At 24.9% G+C, this 19,753-nt stretch overlaps 2 protein-coding genes across 2 annotated transcripts; both read left to right on the top strand.

The window, feature by feature from the left end:
• The first annotated feature begins 9,210 nt into the window (after positions 1-9,210).
• LOC123263096 (zinc finger protein 593 homolog) lies at positions 9,211-14,758 on the top strand. Its single transcript, XM_044725633.1, has 3 exons — positions 9,211-9,297; positions 9,368-9,468; positions 14,542-14,758. Exons 1-3 carry the CDS (start codon positions 9,211-9,213, stop codon positions 14,756-14,758), a joined length of 405 nt encoding a protein of 134 aa, XP_044581568.1.
• On the top strand, positions 9,368-16,112 carry LOC123263550 (serine--tRNA ligase-like). The gene is made up of 2 exons (XM_044726412.1): positions 9,368-9,468; positions 14,542-16,112. The coding sequence occupies exon 2, from the start codon at positions 14,762-14,764 to the stop codon at positions 16,085-16,087; it is 1,326 nt and encodes a 441-aa protein (XP_044582347.1). The 5' UTR covers positions 9,368-9,468; positions 14,542-14,761; the 3' UTR covers positions 16,088-16,112.
• Positions 16,113-19,753: the final 3,641 nt, after the last annotated feature.

Genomic DNA, 19,753 nt, shown 5'->3' with positions numbered 1-19,753 from the left:
CGTTTCTGAATCGCTTTCACGCTTTTTTGGAACAGCTGCTGACATCTGGCGGATCTTTTAAGTAAATACTTTTTTGACATGTTAATTTTATTTATTTTATTAAATAATTATTGTTGACTAAAATTTATTAAATTTTCGTTATCAAAAAAATTATAATTAAAATTTGATATTTATTTAGATTAATAAAGTTAGCCGACATTTTTCATTTTTTAATTTTGGTTAATTTAATTAAATTAGAACTAAAAAATATTTTTTTTTAATTGCACTTATTATAGTTTTTGAAGTTTTTTACAAGTGAAAATTTTTTTTGTAATAATTTTTTCAATAAAAAAAAAAATTTTTTTCATTTTATTATGTCGGCTAACTTAATTTTCATATTTATTTTTTAAAATATAAGTGCAATTCTTTTATTTTTAATATCAGCGGATTTTAGTGTCATTTTTTTAATTAATAAATTTTTTTTATAAAAACTTATTTTATTAAAATTTATTAAAAAAATAAAAAAGGCCATTCGGCAGCCGAAATGGAAGTAGATTTTTCACATAAAAAAAATTGATTTTTAATAAAATAATATAATAACACTGATAATGTATAACTTCATTCATGAATTAAAAACAAAATTCAATAATAAATTTAAAACTATTTACAACAAATTTTGGAAAAAAAATTATCTTGTGAAGAAAAAGTTTCTCAAATATTTACCAAAGAATTGCTCAGATTATAAGATTTGAATTATAAATGTCCAAATTTTAAGTAACTGCTTAGAAACAACAGTTTTCAAGTTAATCAGAATTTTGCAACCGGATAAAATTTTAGTTGAAGAAAACAATGGTTAGAACTAATTTGTGACATATTTACTGACAACCTACCCGAAAACATTACACGAAAGACTGATCAATATGGTAATTATTGAATTTACATCATGATTAAGCTATGATGCAGACAATAATTCTAAAACGGCTGCAACAGTAAAACTGTTTCATTAAACGAATTCTAAAAGGAGTAATATTGAGGCTATTACTACTTTTGAGTAGTGAAAATTGAAGCTTATTAAAAGAGCTTTACGATGCATTTTACCGAATTTCAATATCTTGTCTAGTTCAGTAATTATACCAAGTTGAAGTAGTAAAAACATCAATTTTTACGATTTTCAAAATTTCAAAATCCTGTCATTTCCAAATTATTCGCTCGATTAAGCTCATCTTCGAACTTAATCTTGGTCTTGATCGATAGGTAAAGCATGCTGAGTTTGAGAAGAATCGGTCATAAATTGAAAACGCTATCGTGCTGACAAGCCGCGTTATATCGTATAAATATATATATATATATATATATATATATATATATAAATACATACATATATAAACTTTTGAACTATATATATTTTCTGACTCAGCTCGACAAACTAAGTCAGAAAATGGCTAAATTTTTTAAAAGTTGCGCCATGAGGACGGCTGCAATAGTTAGATTTTTATAAAATCTAAAAATTTGACATTTTATAAATTTTTAAAAATATAAGTGCAATTAATGAAAATTAAGTTAACTATGGCACGCTGTTTTACTTTTTAAAGCTTAAGATTTTTTACCTAACGTTTAAATTATAATTAACATTTTTACTGTTTTTGAATTATGTTTGACATAATTTTTATTTGAGATTATTTTTTTTAAATCTATTTTTATTTCACTATTGATAATTTTAATTCCATAAGCTTATATATAAATATAGGGTTTTGGAGCATTTTTCATTTTTAATAATCTTATTTTTTACAATTTTTTCAACATTCTTTTCAAGGAGGAATCAATTTTTATTTGAAATTTGTAGCTGTACGCATATTTTCCGATGCTATATATATGATAGAAAATTTTGTTTACGTTGTTGAGTATAGATGAAAAAAGTTTGGAAAATCCAAAAGTGCACGACTCATAATGCTCATTTAATTAAGAAATATAAAAAAAAAAAAAAAAAACTTAAGTCGTTCAAAATTAATTGCCGAAAAAATAGCTGTAGTAGGAAGGTACTGCACAAAAGCCCCTGGTGGAATAAAATTTACATAATATCTATAGATATAGAGCTATCACCATCCATGTTAATTTTACATGGATATATATAGATATACAGTCTTGTAGTTTTCGTTTTTTATTAATTGCAATTAAACGACACTGAATTAATTAATCATTTGCATTCAGTGACCTACAATCGTCGATTAGAATTTAAAAAAAAAATTTTAACTCAAATAATGGATTTTTTCACAAGTTACAGTGTTTTCGGGTTTCACACATGACGGACAGGAAAATTTTTTGACCTATTTTTGTGTTTTTTTCCAATTCTATTGCAGTAAATCAATTTTTAAAAAGTATGAAATTAATCTCCATTAAATTATCTCGACAATAGTATGCAAAATATCTTGATTCCGTGAACTAACAAGGCTATAATAATAAAAATAGCCGCCAAAAGGAGGCGAAAAAAATTTTTCGATCGTAAAGCACTCTCTGATGCTTCGCATCATGAGTCGTGCAATTTTCTTTCCTCTTAGAAATTATGATACAAAAAAACGAACTAATTTTTATTTTTGAATACTAAATATGCTATATGAAAAATTTTCTGAATTTTTTTGAAGCTAAATTTTTACTAAGATGATAAATTTAATTCAGTCCCTAAAAATATAGTATACAAATATTAATCATCATTAAATATGATAAAAATTTATTAAACTTCTGTTTGAATTTTATATTGGTATCAAAAAAAGTAACTGTGATCTTTAAAGTCTCAAAAGAATCACTATTGAATAACAATTTATCCTATTTTCATATAATTTTTTACAATTTTAATTTTAATTGATCAATTGATATTTTGTTGATAATGATAATAATACTCTAGCTAATTAATGATATACCAGAATAATGATATATGTGATATATAACTTGTACAGTTATTTTGAGCGGTAATGCATTTAGTTTAAATGCTTTCGGTTATATTAACCGAACAAAAACAGTTTCAGTGTAAAAAAAGTCGCGCCAAGTCCACGTTCATAAGACTATTAGGAAAAAAAATTTTTTTTTTCTTTACAAAAAGATACAAAATAAAAAAATAAAAAAATCCGAGTAACCGATATGATTGTTTATGATTTTCGGAAATTAAAAAAAATTTTTTTGTAAATTTAAAAATTAAAAAAAAAATTTTAGAACGTATTTAGTGTGCGCGGTTGCAAAATATTTTACTTTTAATGAAATTCGTAAAATCTATTTACTAGGACTTTAAAAAAATTGAAATACACAATGATGCACACCAAGTACGTTCTAAAATTTTTTTTTAATTTTTAAATTTACAAAAAAATTTTTTTTAATTTCCGAAAATCATAAACAATCATATCGGTTACTCGGATTTTTTTATTTTTTTATTTTGTATCTTTTTGTAAAGAAAAAAAAAATTTTTTTTCCTAATAGTCTTATGAACGTGGACTTGGCGCGACTTTTTTTACAGTGAAACTGTTTTTGTTCGGATTTTAGTATTTTTTGTAATTATAATGAAAATTTACAATTGATAACAACTTAAATCTCGTGTTGACTGCATTTTTTACTGCAAACTATCCCCTTGAAGCTACAGTTTATGTAGATGTAATTCCAGTGCACCCTGGCGGCCATAGATGCAAGCTATGAATCACTTTTTTTTACTGTAGTTGCGTGTCTATAAGAAGGATTACTACACATTTTTATTTTATCTAGTCTGTGGCGCTGATATTCCCCATCGAAAAAAAGTCAGGATCGAAATTTCTGGGCTTACTATAGTTTGTGCTGATAAAATTTAATAATTTTAAGTGAATTAAGTGTTATAATTAATTATAATTAATTAATATCAGTAAAATAAAGTATAAATTACTTTTATAATATATCATTTTGGAAAAAGGAGAACCATATAATTAAATAAAATTTTGCAACCTCGAAATACCGTTCTGCTTACAGTAAACACAGTCGGTAGTCTGGCGCTCCGTTTACAACGGATTTGAACGGAACTTGGCGCCAGATTCTACCGAATCTGTGGATTATACTTATTAACAAGGGTTCCAGAAATTTATTAATTAAAACTTTCATAAAAATTAGTGCGATGACGGAAAAAATACTTTATCATTGGAAAGTTTTGTAAGTAAAACAACAGAATTTAAAATCATGGAAATCAATTGAATTTTATTTGACAAAAAATATTAAACAATAATTAAGTCGATCTGTAAGTTAGCAATTAAAATTATCAATATTGATAATATTAATTCCGAGTCTGAATTAAAATTATCAATATTGATAATTTTAATTCCGAGTTTGAATTAAAATTATCAATATTGATAATTTTAATTTACAGGGTGAATTAAAATTATCACTAGATGTTTAAACCATCCGTGCAGCCAATACAAAATCGCGGAATTTGATGGGTCTCGGAGTTAAAATTATCTATTTAGATCATTTTAATTCGAACTTGGAATTAAAATTATCAATATTAATAATTTTAATTCAGACTCGGAATTAAGATTATCAATATTGATAATTTTAATTCAGACTCGGAATTAAAATTATCAATATTGATAATTTTAATTCATAAATTCATTCGTTATGATCCGTATTAATAATTTTTTGAATCGTCTATTAATTCAATCAGCCAAAATAATTTCTTAATTATTTTGTTATAGTGTATTTGCTGAATTTTTATGATGATAGAACATCATAAAGAAATATGGAATGAAGGTCATGATTTATAAAAATTTATTCATATTTTATATTGAAATAAAGTTTTCCCTGGTAATTTATTTTTCATTTTTCGTTGCTTATTTAATAATGCGAACAAAAAATTACTAGATATAGAAATTTATTGGTCAATTATATGGATTTTTTAGCACTTTGGATGTCTTCAAAAATAACATTAAAAAATGTTTCAACAATAAGTTATAATTCTTTAGCATCAGTTAAAAATTTAAGGAATTAGCATTATGTTCATAATTGAAAAGCCATTAATTTTTTATATCGTTGAAATATTTAGCTATTATTGGACGATACTTGAAATAATTAAATCGTCATATTATTTATTCACTTCCTATATACAAAAATAAAAAAAAAATTCGATGCAGCATCAATAATATTCGTCAATTGGAAATTATACATTCAAAATAAATACTCAACGTATATATTACACATAAATCAAAATAATTATTTCCTTTCTTATGAAATAACTAATTATATGTTAAAAAATAAAAATGCACACAATTTTCTATATGTATACATAGTTTGTAAATATTTTACTTACGCACAATTTTTAATAAAGTAAAAAACTACGATGTTATAATATCTTGGTACGATTTGTAATAGAACTGTTATAATTATTATGGAATTTGTCTTTTCAATCAATTATTATGACAACTATTTTTTTATGAGTTTAAAAAGTAAAACGGCGTGCCATAAAAATTTGACATTTATTTTTTAAAATATAAGTGCAATTTTTTTAGTTTTAATGTCAGCTGATTTTAGTGTCATTATTTTTATTAATAAATTTTATTTTTATTAAAAAAATTAAAATAAAATTTTGGCATTTTTTTAATTTTTAAAAATATAAGTGCAATTTTTTAAAAATATTTTTTTATTTTTAATATCAACTGATTTTAGTGTCATTATTTTTTTTTGTTAATAAATTTGGTTTTTATTAAAAAAATAAAAATTTGACATATTTTGTAAATTTTTAAAAATATAAGTGCAATTTTTTTAAAAATATTTACTCTGTTCTTATTTAATTAATTTTTAAAACTAAAATTTATTTAATGTTAGCTGATTTTAGTGTCATTTTTTTATTATTAATAATAAATTTGGTTTTTATTAAAAAAATTAAAATTAAAAGTTGACATTTTATTTATTTTTAAAAATATAAGGGCAATTTTTTTAAAATATCTTTTTATTTTCTGTCAGCTGATTTTAGTGTCATTATTCTTATTTAATTATTTTTAAAAAAATAAATTCAATTTTATTTTTTAAATATTTTTTTATTTTTAATGTCAGCTGATTTTAGTACCATTATTTTTATTAATAAATTTGATTTTTATTAAAAAATATTAATAGAAAAAAATTGAAATTTAAATTTAACATATTATTTATTTTTAAAAATACAAGTACAATTTTTTTCAAATAATTGTTTATTTTTAATGTCAGCTGATTTTAGTGTCATTATTTTTTTATTAACAAATTTGGTTTTTTTTTTTTTTTTAAATTAATAGAAAAAAATTAAAATTTGACAGTTTAGAAATTTTTAAAAATCTATAAGTGCAATTTTAAATAAATATTTTTTAAGTTCTTATTTAATTAAACATTTCTTTATTTTTAATATCAGCTGATTTTAGTGTCATTATTTTTATTAATAAATTTGGTTTTTATTAATAAAAAAATAAAAATTTGACATTTTATAAATTTTTAAAAATACAAGTGCAATTTTTTTTTAATATTTTTTTAGTTGTAATTTAATGAATTGAACATTTTTTTTATTTTTTATGTCAGCTAATTTTAGTGATTTTAGTGTCACTATTTTTTTTTTTAATAAATTTGGATTTTATTAAAAAAATTAATAGAAAAAAAAAAGCTTGACATTTTATTAATTTTTAAGAATATAAGTGCAATTTTTTAAAAATATTTTTTTATTTTTTATGTCAGTTGATTTTAGTCTCATTATTATTTTTGTTAATGAATTTGGTTTTTATAAGAAAAATTAATAGAAAAAAATAGAAATTTGACATTTGATAAATTTTCAAAAATACAAGTGCAATTTTTTGAGAAATATTTTTTTAGTTGAAATTTAATTAATTGCATGAAAAAAGTATTTTAATTTTTCATGTCAGCTGATTTTAATGTCATTATTTTTATTAAAAAAATATAAATATAAAATTTGACATACTTATGTAATAAATTTTAAAAAATGTAAGTGTAATTTTAAAGAAATATTTTTTTAGTTCTTATTTTATTAATTTAAAAAATTAAAATAATTTTTATTGATGACATTAAGTTAAAGCGAGCAATCACTTGAAATTTTTTTTTAACAAAAAAATTTATTCCAAAAATTGAATTTTTTTATTTTTAAAATTACATGTCAATTTCTTTGTTATAAAATTATTTAAACTAAAATAATAAATTAAATTTTGATTTTTTAATGTCAGTTGATTTTTAGTTTGATTACTTTTATTATCAAATTTGGTTCTTATTCAACTGTCAAAATTTTTAAAATAAAATTTTTTATTTTATTTTAATGTTACTTACCTATTAATTATAAAATTTACTATTAAAATGTGAAAAAATGACTCTTTTTACTAATTTTTATAATCAATGAAATTAAGAGACATTTGATAATTAAAAAAATTAAAATTTGACATTTTAATAAATTTTTAAAAATATAAGTACAATTTTTTAAAAATATTTATTTAGTTCTAATTTTATTAATTTATAAAATTAAAATAATTTTTGATGTCAGCTGATTTTAGTATTATTTTCATTATTAATTTTAGTTTAATTAATTGTGATATTAAAGTTAACAATCAGATGATTGTTTTTTAACTTAATTTTATAAATTGATTTTTTTATTCAGTTATCAAAATTTTCTAAATAAAATTTATGTTACTGACCTGTTGATTGTAAAATTTACTATTAAAATCTGAAAAATAATTTTTTTTATAATTAATTTTTTACATTAATTATTACAAGTAATGAAGTTAAGAGATCTAATAATTTTCAGGATTTTTTTTATTAAAAAAAATTAGGAAAACGGTTGACCCTAAAGGCCATCCCTGCAACTTCCCGCTAATTCCGTTAATACCTGGCCGCTCTTTTGAGCTCTTCGAGCTCAAAAGTACAATCTGTGTGTTGTTTTAAGCTCTCCGAGCTCAAAAAGATATATTTTCTATGTTTTTAAGCTCTTTGAGCTCAAAAGTCTGATAGAAGTTTCATAGAACACTATTTTTTGAATGTTCATACCGCAATAACTTTTGAATGAATGAACCGATTTTTACGCGGTTGGCGGCATTCTACGTAGTTTTTTAAGCCTTATAAATAATTTCTAAGTTTCAATTGGTCAAACTAGAAATTTCTGAGTAACTCTGAAAAAACACTTTTTTCGGTTTTCTTTCGTTCACGATATCTCTCGAACGAATCAACCGATTTTGACCGGATTGACGGCGATCGACGTGGTTTTTCAAGGTTGAGAGCTGATTAGTTTTTGGAATCGATCGGTTGAGCCGTTTAAAAGTTATCCCAAAAAAACCACTTCAGAAAAAATTTTTTTTCCTACTTTTTTTTGGATTTCTCCAAATTTCTCAAAATCTATCGGTCCGAATCGGTTCAAATTAACAGAAAATCTAAGTTTGGCGAAGCCCTTTCGAATGGCACCAACCGCGATGAAATCGGTTCAACCGTTCAAAAGTTATAAGAGGTTTACATACTTACACACACACACACACACACACACACACACACACACACACACACACACACACACACACACACACACACACACACACACACACACACATACATACATACATACATACAGACATAGTGACACCCTCGCGGGAATAGTCAGGGAAGCTTCCTAGGACCTCAAAACGTCGAGATCTGATGAAAACTCGATTTTTGAAAAATGGGGTAAAACCAATAACTTTCCGATTTTTGAAAATTTTCAATTTTCTTAGCGGGAAGTTAAAAATAAAAATTTGACATTTATTTTTAAAAACTATAAGTGCAATTATTTAAAAATATTTTTTTAATTGCAAATTAATTAATTAAAAAAATTTTTTTAATTTTTAATGCCAGCTAATTTTAGTGTCATTATTTTTATTTTTAAATTTGATTTTTTTTTAAGCTGTCAAAATTTTTAAAATAAAATTTATTATTTTACTTTAATGTAATTTTTCAAATGTAAAATTTAATTACAAAATTAAAAAAAATTGTTTTTTATTAAAAAAATAAAATAAAAATTATAATATTAATTTTTTTTCAAAGAAAAAAAATTACATTTTTAAAATAATTAATTTTTTGCGGGCTTTTTACTTCAAAATTCCGCCACCAGAGGGCCAAACCCATAAATCCTATAAATCAATACGTAAGTATTGCAAGCAATTATTTTAATTGAACCGACTTGTAATACATAAAAACTAAAATAAAAAAATAATATAAATTATTTTTATAATTTTATAATCACCAATGCCTTACAAAAGAAAAAAAACCGTGCAAGGTCATGGCATGAAAAAAGGATTAAAGACCAAGCGCAAGAACAAGGATCTTGATGAGGTAACTAACACGTGTTTATATTTTTTTGTGATTTTCAATTAAATAATTACTAATTAATAATTTTATATAGATTGAAAGTGATCGGCAAGAAGAAAATGCTCAGAAATTGTTAAATCAAGACATTGATTTAGATCAAGCCGGATTTGGACAGTTTTATTGTGTTGAATGCGCGTAAGTAACCTACAAATTTTATTAAAATTAAATTAGCCGACATTTAAAAATTTTTAGAATTTTTTTTATTAAAAAAATTATTAGAAAAAAAATAATAAAAAATGTTCATTTGTAAAAAATTCGAAAAACTATAAGTGCAATTAAAAAAAAAATATTTTTTATTTCTAATTTAATAAATTAATTAATATAATTTATAATAATAATAATCTTTATTTATCAAATTGCTATCTTTCTTCATTACAATAGTTTTAATATAAATAAAATATATGATCAATCAAAAATTTTTCTGACCGCAATATAAAATATATTATTAAAATAAATTTTTTACATATTCTTTTAATTGTCTTTTAAAGTATGGGAGTCTATCTTCAATTTTTATATTTTCCGGAAGCTTATTGTACAATTTAAATCCTTTATACACAATACATTTCTCTGCCGAGCGCGTTCTAGTTTATTTAATGTGCAATAAGGAGCGATTTCTTGTATCATATTTATGTCTATTTTCATTTCTAGTGATTAATTCGTACAAGTAATACGGTGCTTTATTTATTATAATTTTATGTATAAATACACAACAATTGTATGCTATTCTCTGTCTTATATTTAACCAGCCTAATGCTTTTAACATAAGGTAAAGTACCCAGTACTTGAACACTTGTAAAAATGGGACCAGTAGTTGAACAGACTTTTCGAATTGTTATAATACAAAATTCGTAAATTTATTATGAGTAATATGCGCATATTATAATTATTAAATGATACAGTAATTGATTTCTGTAAGTTTTTTCAATTATAAATCAAAACAATTATATTTTTATTAACTTGAAAGTTGACATGTCGAGAATCGTCGATAGATGCTATTTTTTTCATGAAAAAGGTACTAAATCGTAAACCGAACAATCAGTCAAAAAAACGGTATATCATCATTTTAAGTAAAAAAAATTGTACCATCTAATGAAACAGTCTTTTCTGAATAACATATATTTTTTGCAAAGACATAAACTATAATTTTTATATTAAATTTTAGCGTTCAACTATACCTCCAAATTTTTAAAGTGGTACCCAGAACTTGAACAGGCTGAGACCGTATAAATTTAGCAGCACTATAACCTCTAATAGGTTTATAGACTAGTGATCAGAATTGTGATTTGTATTAATTACTGCAATTTAAATAAGTTTTATGACTAAAAATTAGTGTAATTCAAAATTATTGAACGTTTTGAATGGAGTTTTTTTGATTTATGATTGAAAATTTGCTTTGTCATTCATAAAAAATGTAAATAAAAAATTAAATACAAATATTTATCATTTTTAAATGAACATATTAAATATTCACAGTATTATATTTAATATTATTCATAATATTTTATATTTCTTTTGATATTTCAATAAAACGTTGAAAATTTTTGGTGCGCCTATTGCCATATATTTTATTAGTTCAACTACTGCTCCCGGAGTGTTCAACTACTACTCCTTTCATAGTCTTTTTTAAAAACGTTGTCAAAATATAAATAACCAATTATCTTTGTTATTTTGCGCTTCAATCAATTTAAAATTATTTACATTTTCATCAAAATCACTAATTTGAACTAATAATTACATCTTTATATATTAAAAGTAGAGTCAAATATGTTTTACTTTGAAATCTGTTCAACTACTGGGTACTTTACCTTAATACTTGTATATTTATTTACACCTAATACAAGTCTCATTGCCCAATTCTGTGCTTTCTGCAACTCATCAAGCTTATATTCGGTAAAATTAAGCATTAATGAGCTACAGTAGTCAAAATAAATAAATTTAGAGACTGAGAAAAAATTTTTTTACGGGTTTATTTTTATCATAAATTGGTTCTGATATTTTTTCAGCGACATTAATTTATGATTTAAATAATTGAGAGAGTAAGAAAAATTTTTTGACGAGGATATTATTATTCTAAAAGGAATTTCACTTAGGGTAAGTGTGGGTATTACTGCGGGTGTAGGTATGACTGCGGATTTTTTTATTTCAATAATAAATAAATGGTACTTGAGCTTTTTAAATTAAAAAAATTGTTGCTAATAATTGAAATCTTCAAGAAAATATTTGCACAGTAGTTTTACACGTACAATAATTATTCAATTTGTTATTAATAAATTAAAATTAACTGGCTATGCAGGTCGTAAACTATAGCTTTTTTGTGAGTTTCCGTACGAAAAGTGGTGATACTAAAAGATCTTTTTCTCTACATGAAATGGTTCAAATTTAATATTTTTTGCATATAAAAGTAAGATAACCCTTCTTCAATATCTGTCATGTATTAAAAATTGAATTTTAATTAATTGATATTGTTTATTTCCTCGTTATCCGGTCTATACTAAATTTCCTTTCGCTTATTCTATATACATTAAGCCACACCGTCCATCTTACGGCAAGCATTTTTTACAAATATAAATAATGCTGTGAAGCGGGAAAGAATAAGAGTTACGGTAATTATTACGTGAAGCGTTCCACATTCACGTAACAGGATATTGGTAGGAAAGGATTGAGAAAGGAATGTGGAGAGGATCATCTTAATGTGAGTTTATAGAATATGCGAGAAAAAATTATTAGATAGCTCGGACTGGGATTCGAACCCAGAACCTTCCGAAGACATGTCGGCTACTCTACCATTTGAGCTATCCGGTCTATACTAATAATAATTACCGTCCTATTACTAGGAGTATTTAAAAAAAAAAAAAAGTTTATTTCTAATGTATATATAACTCAAATTAATTAAACACTATTTAATAATTAAAATTGTAATTTATTTAATGAGCTATAACTTGCACTAGGAATTTTTATACAATTAGTTATGCAATTATGTCGAGGATAATCACATAAAAATAATTATTTTTCATATTGCTGATTTTATAAGCTGGAGAAAAAATATTTAAAATTATTTAAAAAGAAATTATAATAAGGTAAATTGAAGCTAATTACATGAACTTTAAAATAACAATTGCCAGAATTTAGTTATCAATTATGCTTTTTAATTTATTTGGAAGAATCTCGTTAAATTAATATTTTAATGAAAATAAAAAAATTTTTCTCTTACCCACAACTTTGGAACTAATAGACCGATTTGCCCCTTCTTCAAACTTGACCGAGATTTTCGTTGATAGAATAAATGTATTAAGTTTGATCGAGATCCGTAAAGAATTCCGGCCGTAATCGTGCTTACACCCCGGTTCTATCACATATATAAACTTTTGAGCTATTTTTCAGTATAACTCAACAAAATAAAACATATTATAGCAAAATTTTATGTTAATTCCAACATAAGTACCTCTTCAACAGATTTATACAGATATCTACCAAAGACTAATGAACGAATTTTCTTAAAATTGAATGTATAAGCTCTAAATATTATTATTTATCATACAGAAAGCTTTATTCACTAATTCCATTAAATAAACAATTTCAAATATTCCAAATAAATGGTAATATTATTTAAGCGCTAGTTTATATCTTAAAAAATCTGATGAATTTCATGAATATTTAATAAATATAAATATATTTAAGCCGATTAAATATGAGATAGACATAATTATTTAAATCATAATAATATTATAATGTTTACTGTACTTACTAAAAATATAATATTATGCGAGAATTTAAAGATTAATAACTTTGATAGTTATTAAAATAATTATTTTTTTTTTTCAATTAAAATAACATTTCAATTAGTATAATTAATGTTAAAAAATAGTTTAAATTAATAAATTATTTATTGTAGTTACTTTGAAAGATTCTGGTTAAATTCTGTAGTTATTTTGATAGAACTTTTATTTAAAAAGACGATATAGGTTTTATGTAATTAGTTAATTTCACAAACAAATGTAAAACTAACGCAAGTTAAAAGGTATTCTATATCAGTTTTTTAAATGAAAAAAATTTTTTTGTAATTTTTGCAAATACCAAAAAATTTATAAAAACATAAGGTAAAGGCACCAATTAGTGACAGGGATCCAATTATTGACATCCTATTTTATTTGAAATCTTATTTATCTACAATATTAATAGCAATTTTTTTATACACTCTAATAATAAAAAAAATTAATGAGAAAAATATATTTATTAATTAAAATAATAAAGTTTAGTATTCTGAAACAACTCGTAAAATAAACTATTTTGAAGTAAGCACTAAAATTTCCAGATTTTTAATTATTTTTTAAACTAATCAAATTAAACATTTTTTTTTAATAAATAAAGTATTAAAAATTAACAATGTCGGATATTTACATTCAACTGAATGGTTATTAATTATAAAATAATTGGTGTCAATAATTGGTACACAAAATATATGGATCTGATATTGACAGGTGAGTTTATACCAAGCTGTAACCTCTCCAATCAGACTTTACTTATTGTATTTAGATCAGACTAATGGTGACAAGTAAGCATTAAGGGTGTCAATAATTGGTCCAACGGTATGTCAGTAGTTGAATCAATCGATTTATCAGCCTGTCAATAATTGGTGTATCCGGATGATTGACTTTGTCAATTGAAATGAATTATTAAACTTGAGAAAATATTATTAAAAAGCATTAATTTTGTTTCTCAAAAGATTAATTAATATAATGTAAAACAAAAAATTGGACAATATTAATTTAAAATATGTTTAAAAAAATGAAATCCTAATTTTTGTTAAATTGCACTGTACTTTCTTAACTATTGACGTTTTTAAAGATATAAGCTAATCTTGATGTTACACTCATCAAGAGCTTTCATTTGAGTACCCACATGCATTTTCATATAATTTTCATATATACATATATATAATATACATAAATATATAAAATATATGAAAAATTGATGTGGGTACTCAAATGAAAGGTCTCGATGAGTGTAACATCGGAATGAGCTTATATCTTTAAAAATGTTAATAGTTCACAATTCTTAATTTAAAATGTGTTTAAAATAATGAAATCCTAATGTCTCTTAGTATTAATAATTGGTGCTTTTATCTTAACCCATAATTTGGCTCCCAAATCTAATTTTTATATTTATGTGGTATTGCAATTTTAATATAAAATAATTTTCTTCAATTAGGAGGCATTTTATCGACGAGGAAGCCCGTGACAAGCACCGTAGATCCAAAGTCCACAAACGCCGCCTAAAAGCCCTCGAAGTAGATCCCTACACTATCGAGGAATCCGAGCGAGCTGCAGGCCACGGTAACTGGATATCCCCCAAAAAGCGCAAAATCGAAACTTTAACCCGGGAAAACGTTAGTTTACCCGATAACAAAAGAATGAAAATCCAATAAAAAATGGCATTAAGTAGAATCTCACCCTCAGTCCTTAAAAACATCACTTGCAGGCACGCATCAGCTCTTTTTATCCCCGGAAATAAAGCAACCGACTCTTACTCGTTCCTTTCCCCAATCCTCGACTTCGACGAGCGCTTTGCCGACATAAAAAAGCTCGAATATCAATTGCATTGTCGAAAAATCCCGCTAGATGTCCGCGCGGTTAAAGATTCCTGGGACTTTTACAAAAGCATAGACACCCAGCGCCACCTGATCGAAGTTCAGCGTGAAGAATTAGCTCAGAAGATAAAAAAGGTCAAAAAAAATGGCGGGTCTATAGAAGAACTTAAGACCCAGGGCGCCATCTTGCGGCACGACTTGAAATTAATTAAAGAACAGCTCTGGAAGCTTGAAGAGACAGTAATTGTTAATGTTCTGAACTTACCCAATGATTTAGATGAAAAAACTTCAATGGAACCGGTGGTTCTTAGAACACAAGGTCGGAAAACTGTTGGAACATCAAAGAGCCACTTGGAACTTGGCTTGGAACGCCACCTGGTCGAGTTTCTGGAACCGATGTGCTATTATCTGACTAATGAAGCCGCTTTGGTTGAATTAGCAGCCACCAGGTGGGCAGCTGGGTATTTTTTGGACACTATAAGGGTCAGTGGAACTGATTTTGCGCGGGATTTTGTTGTTGAAGCTTCCGGAACTGACCACAATGACCCCAGGGCGTCGTTCTTGCTGGAACACAGCAACCATGATGATAAAATCTTGGGTAAGCTTCATTTAGTCGGAGGGTCTAGCTTAATTGCGTTTTTAAGCATGCATACCAAGCAGCTGATTAATCCCAAAAACTTGCCACTGAGGTACCACTCCGTAGGTCGGCATTACACACCGACGGTCGGTAAAACAGATTTGGGACTGTTCGGAGTCGCTCAGGCGACTAGTATAGACTGCTTTACACTCTCCAAGGCTTCGGAAGCCACTAAAGAGTTTTTTAAGCTTGTGGATGTGCTTACTAGGGTCTATGATGACTTAGGGGTCCATTATCGCATTGTTCTTAGAGCAGCTGATGAACTTGAGCCCTGGGAGGCTTTAAAAGTGTCCTTTGAGCTGTGGTCCAGGCACAGCCAGAGGTATATAGAAGTAGGTCACTTAGCGACCCATGGGAATTATTTTAGCAAGAGGTTGCTAATTGCGTTTCAAACTAACACCGGCAGGGATTATCCATCGGCTATTTCCGGAACTGTACTGTCTGTTCCAAGGTTACTAGGATGCTTGATTGAGGATTCGGGTGATTTTGTACCGTGTGTTGTTAAGCGTATTTTGGAAAATGGATTGTAAATTGTTGAATAAATATGTTAAATTATATCAGTGTTTTGGGCTTGTTAATATTCTGAGGTTTGATTATTGATTTAATTACACTGTAGGGTATTTATTAATAATTAGTGCACTAATAAAAGGATTTAGTAACAAAATTTTTATTCATTTATTTGAGAGGAACAAATATTTTGTACCCAGCAATATTATTTGTTACAGTTTAATAAATGATTTCTTTACGTCAACAAAGCCTTATTACATGGAAATTAATATTTATTTCCACCAAATATTATTTAGTAACAGGTACTAAATATTTTTTTGGTAAGTTAAATTAAAGCATTGCCATCTACCGAAAATACTTGCCAAAGAAATATTTAGTATCTTTTACTAAATATCCGAGCAAAAAACAGTTTCACTGTAAAAAAATCGCGCCAAGTCCACGTTCATAAGACTATTAAGAAAAAAAAATTTTATTTCTCTACAAAAAGATATAAAATAAAAAATTAAAAAATCCAAGATACCGATATGGTTGTATATGATTTTCGGAAATCATTACAAAAAAAATTTTTTTGTAAATTTAAAAATTAAAAGAAACAATTTTGGAACGTATTTAGTGTGCGTGGTTACAAAATATTTCACTTTTTATGAAATTATAAGCTTATATCTTTAAAAATATCAATAGTTCACAAAATATGTATACTAAATTGCACTGTATTTTCTCAAATATTGGCGTTTTTAAGTATATAAGCTCATCTTGATGTTACATTCATCAAGAGCTTTCATTTAAATACCCACATGCATTTTTGATATATTTTTCATATATTTATATATATAAATATATAAAATATATGAAAAATTGATGTGGGTACTCAAATGAAAGGTCTCGATGAGTGTAATGTCAAGGTGAGCTTATATCTTTAAAAATATCAATAGTTCACAAAATATATATACTAAATTGCACTGTATTTTCTCAAAAATTGGCGTTTTTAAGTATATAAGGTCATCTTGATGTTACATTCATCAAGAGCTTTCATTTAAATACCCACATGCATTTTTGATATATTTTTCATATATTTATATATATAAATACATAAAATATATGAAAAATTGATGTGGGTACTCAAATGAAAGGTCTCGATGAGTGTAACATCAGGATGAGCTTATATCTTTAAAAATGTCAATAGTTCACAAGATACAAAGTAATTTCTTAATTAAGTATCTAGAAATAGAGAAATTTTATCATATGACTGAAGATAAAATTTTCCTCTTAATATTATTATTACTTCGGTGGTTATTCATAATTATAATTAGTGGCTTTGATAGCGCGCTTCGTATATTTAACTAATTTGAATAACTCTTTAATTTTACGTTGCAGCGTGGAATTATATTCCATCAGTTCCGCAGTTCTTTGAAAAACAAAATTTTATTTATTTTATTATTTTATGGATATTATTAAATGAATCCAGAATCAAGCATATAACATTTTAGATGCGTGATATTAATTCATTTCAAATTTCATTAATGTTTATATTGGCTTTTAAATTGTTGAGCATACTCGAGTTTGTTAATAACATCAACACTTACAATTGAATATTTCTGTATGAATAATAAAAAAAAAAAAAAAAAAAAATAAACTAGCTGGGTTAAAAAATTATCCGTCTAGCTTGATAATATTTTGAGGAATATATTACAATATATAGACGTAAAAAAAAAAAGTATGTACGATTCCATTTAAAACCACACCTTTGACAATATTACGGAACTAATTTCAGATGGTAAGACTAGTTAATTTATTTGTCTTCATCCCTAGTTTAATTATCGCCCATAATTCTTCTTTTATTCTTCTCAATAATTTTTCCATGACTGTTGGTTAATTAGGCTTGATAACTTTGAAGAAAAAAAAAAATTGTAGTGTACAGTAATAATAAAAATATAGGTAAAAGCCCTAATCATTAAGAGGGGTCTAAATATTGACACCTTAAATTATTTTTAAATATATTTAATTATCTGTAATAAGAATAACTATCATATCTATTTTTATTAAATTCTAATTAATTAAAAAATTAAAAACAATTACTCATTTAGTAATAGTAGACACGACTACTACTAATATTACTAATACTACTCTACCATTTACTAATATTTAGCTTACTAATATGACATAAATAAGCTTACTTTACCACAAACAAAATTCAACGATATTGATATTTGAATGCTTAAAAAGAATTAAATCATAACTTTGTCTCTTATAGTGTCATCAGGACGTTTACTTTAGTCATTAAAAAACAATAAAAAATTAATTCTGGAGAATAAAAAATTATTTTACCTGACCGGGATTCGAACCCTGGCTTGTCTGGTCAGTACTAATAATTCTCTATCAAGCAAGAAATATTAAAGATCGAAGTCTAAATATTGACACCTTAAATTATTTATAAGTATATTAAATTATCTGTAATAAAAATAACTATCATATAAATTTTCATTAAATTCTGATGAATTAAAAAATTGAAAAAAATTACTCTGTTCAAAATATTAATTGTTAATTATTTAAAAAAAAGAGCACCAGTTGATTAAACCAGCTTACGAGCGTCTTTCTTAACAACTTTGGTTAGAAAAGCTATTTTTTTAAATTAATTTCTTCATCTAATTATATGATCTTTTTTTTTTTTAATTAACAATATATAAGAAATTAATAAAATTGAACAATCGAAATTAATTGTTTCCTTAATAATATTTAAATAATGGGTGTCAATAACTAGTTGATCATTTTTAAGTTGAATCTCATATTGACAGCCATTCGACAGCGCTATCACGCCTTTTTTTTTACTTTAATCTAAAAAATTAACTGTAAGAGTTTGAACTCTTTTGATTCAATAAATTATTTTTAAATTAATTTTTATATTTTTAATAGTAATTAATCATTTATGGAAATTATTATTAATAAACTTTAATAATATTGATTACTTGATAATAAGTTTCGATAAATAAGAATAAGCTGATAATTCTAGGCATAAGAAGTATAGGTGTCAATAATTGGGGCTAGCGTATGTCAATAATTAGATCAATCAGTTTTATAACCTGTCAATAATTGGTGTATCCGAATACTCTATTTAATTATTCAAAATAAATTAGTAAATATCAGTGATTATCATTTTAAAAAAAGAAATTGATTAGTTAAAACATTACTTGAGACATTACCACAAACAAAATTCAACGATATTGATATTTGATTGCTTAAAAAAAATAAAATCATAACTTTGTCTTTTATAGTTTCAATTATTGGGACTTTTACCTTATATAAAAGTTTTTATTACTATTTTCAATTTATTGATTATTTTATGTCGGTGAAAAAAAAAATAATACACTGGATACTATAAGAACAATTTAAGAATATACTTATAATAATAAGATAATTTAAATTTGAATAGATTTGGTCATCTTTAAAAAAAAGTTAATTCTTGTGCTTAGTTATAAGTAGGTAACTTTTCTCTGAACGGAAGTTCCAGGAACAGAAGTTCTTAGAACAATAGTTCTAGAAACAGCAGTTCTAGGAACGATAGTTTTCAAAACCACGATTCTAGGAACAGAAGTTATAGAAACAATGGTTTTAGGAACAGAAGTTTCAGGGACAATAGTTCTAAGAAGAATGGTTCCAGGAACAGAAGTTCCGGGAACAATCGTTCCAAGAAC

Source organism: Cotesia glomerata, linkage group LG4 (assembly GCF_020080835.1).
Source record: "Cotesia glomerata isolate CgM1 linkage group LG4, MPM_Cglom_v2.3, whole genome shotgun sequence".
Taxonomy (NCBI): Eukaryota; Metazoa; Arthropoda; class Insecta; order Hymenoptera; family Braconidae; genus Cotesia; species Cotesia glomerata.
This window is presented reverse-complemented; position numbering and strand designations above follow the sequence as displayed.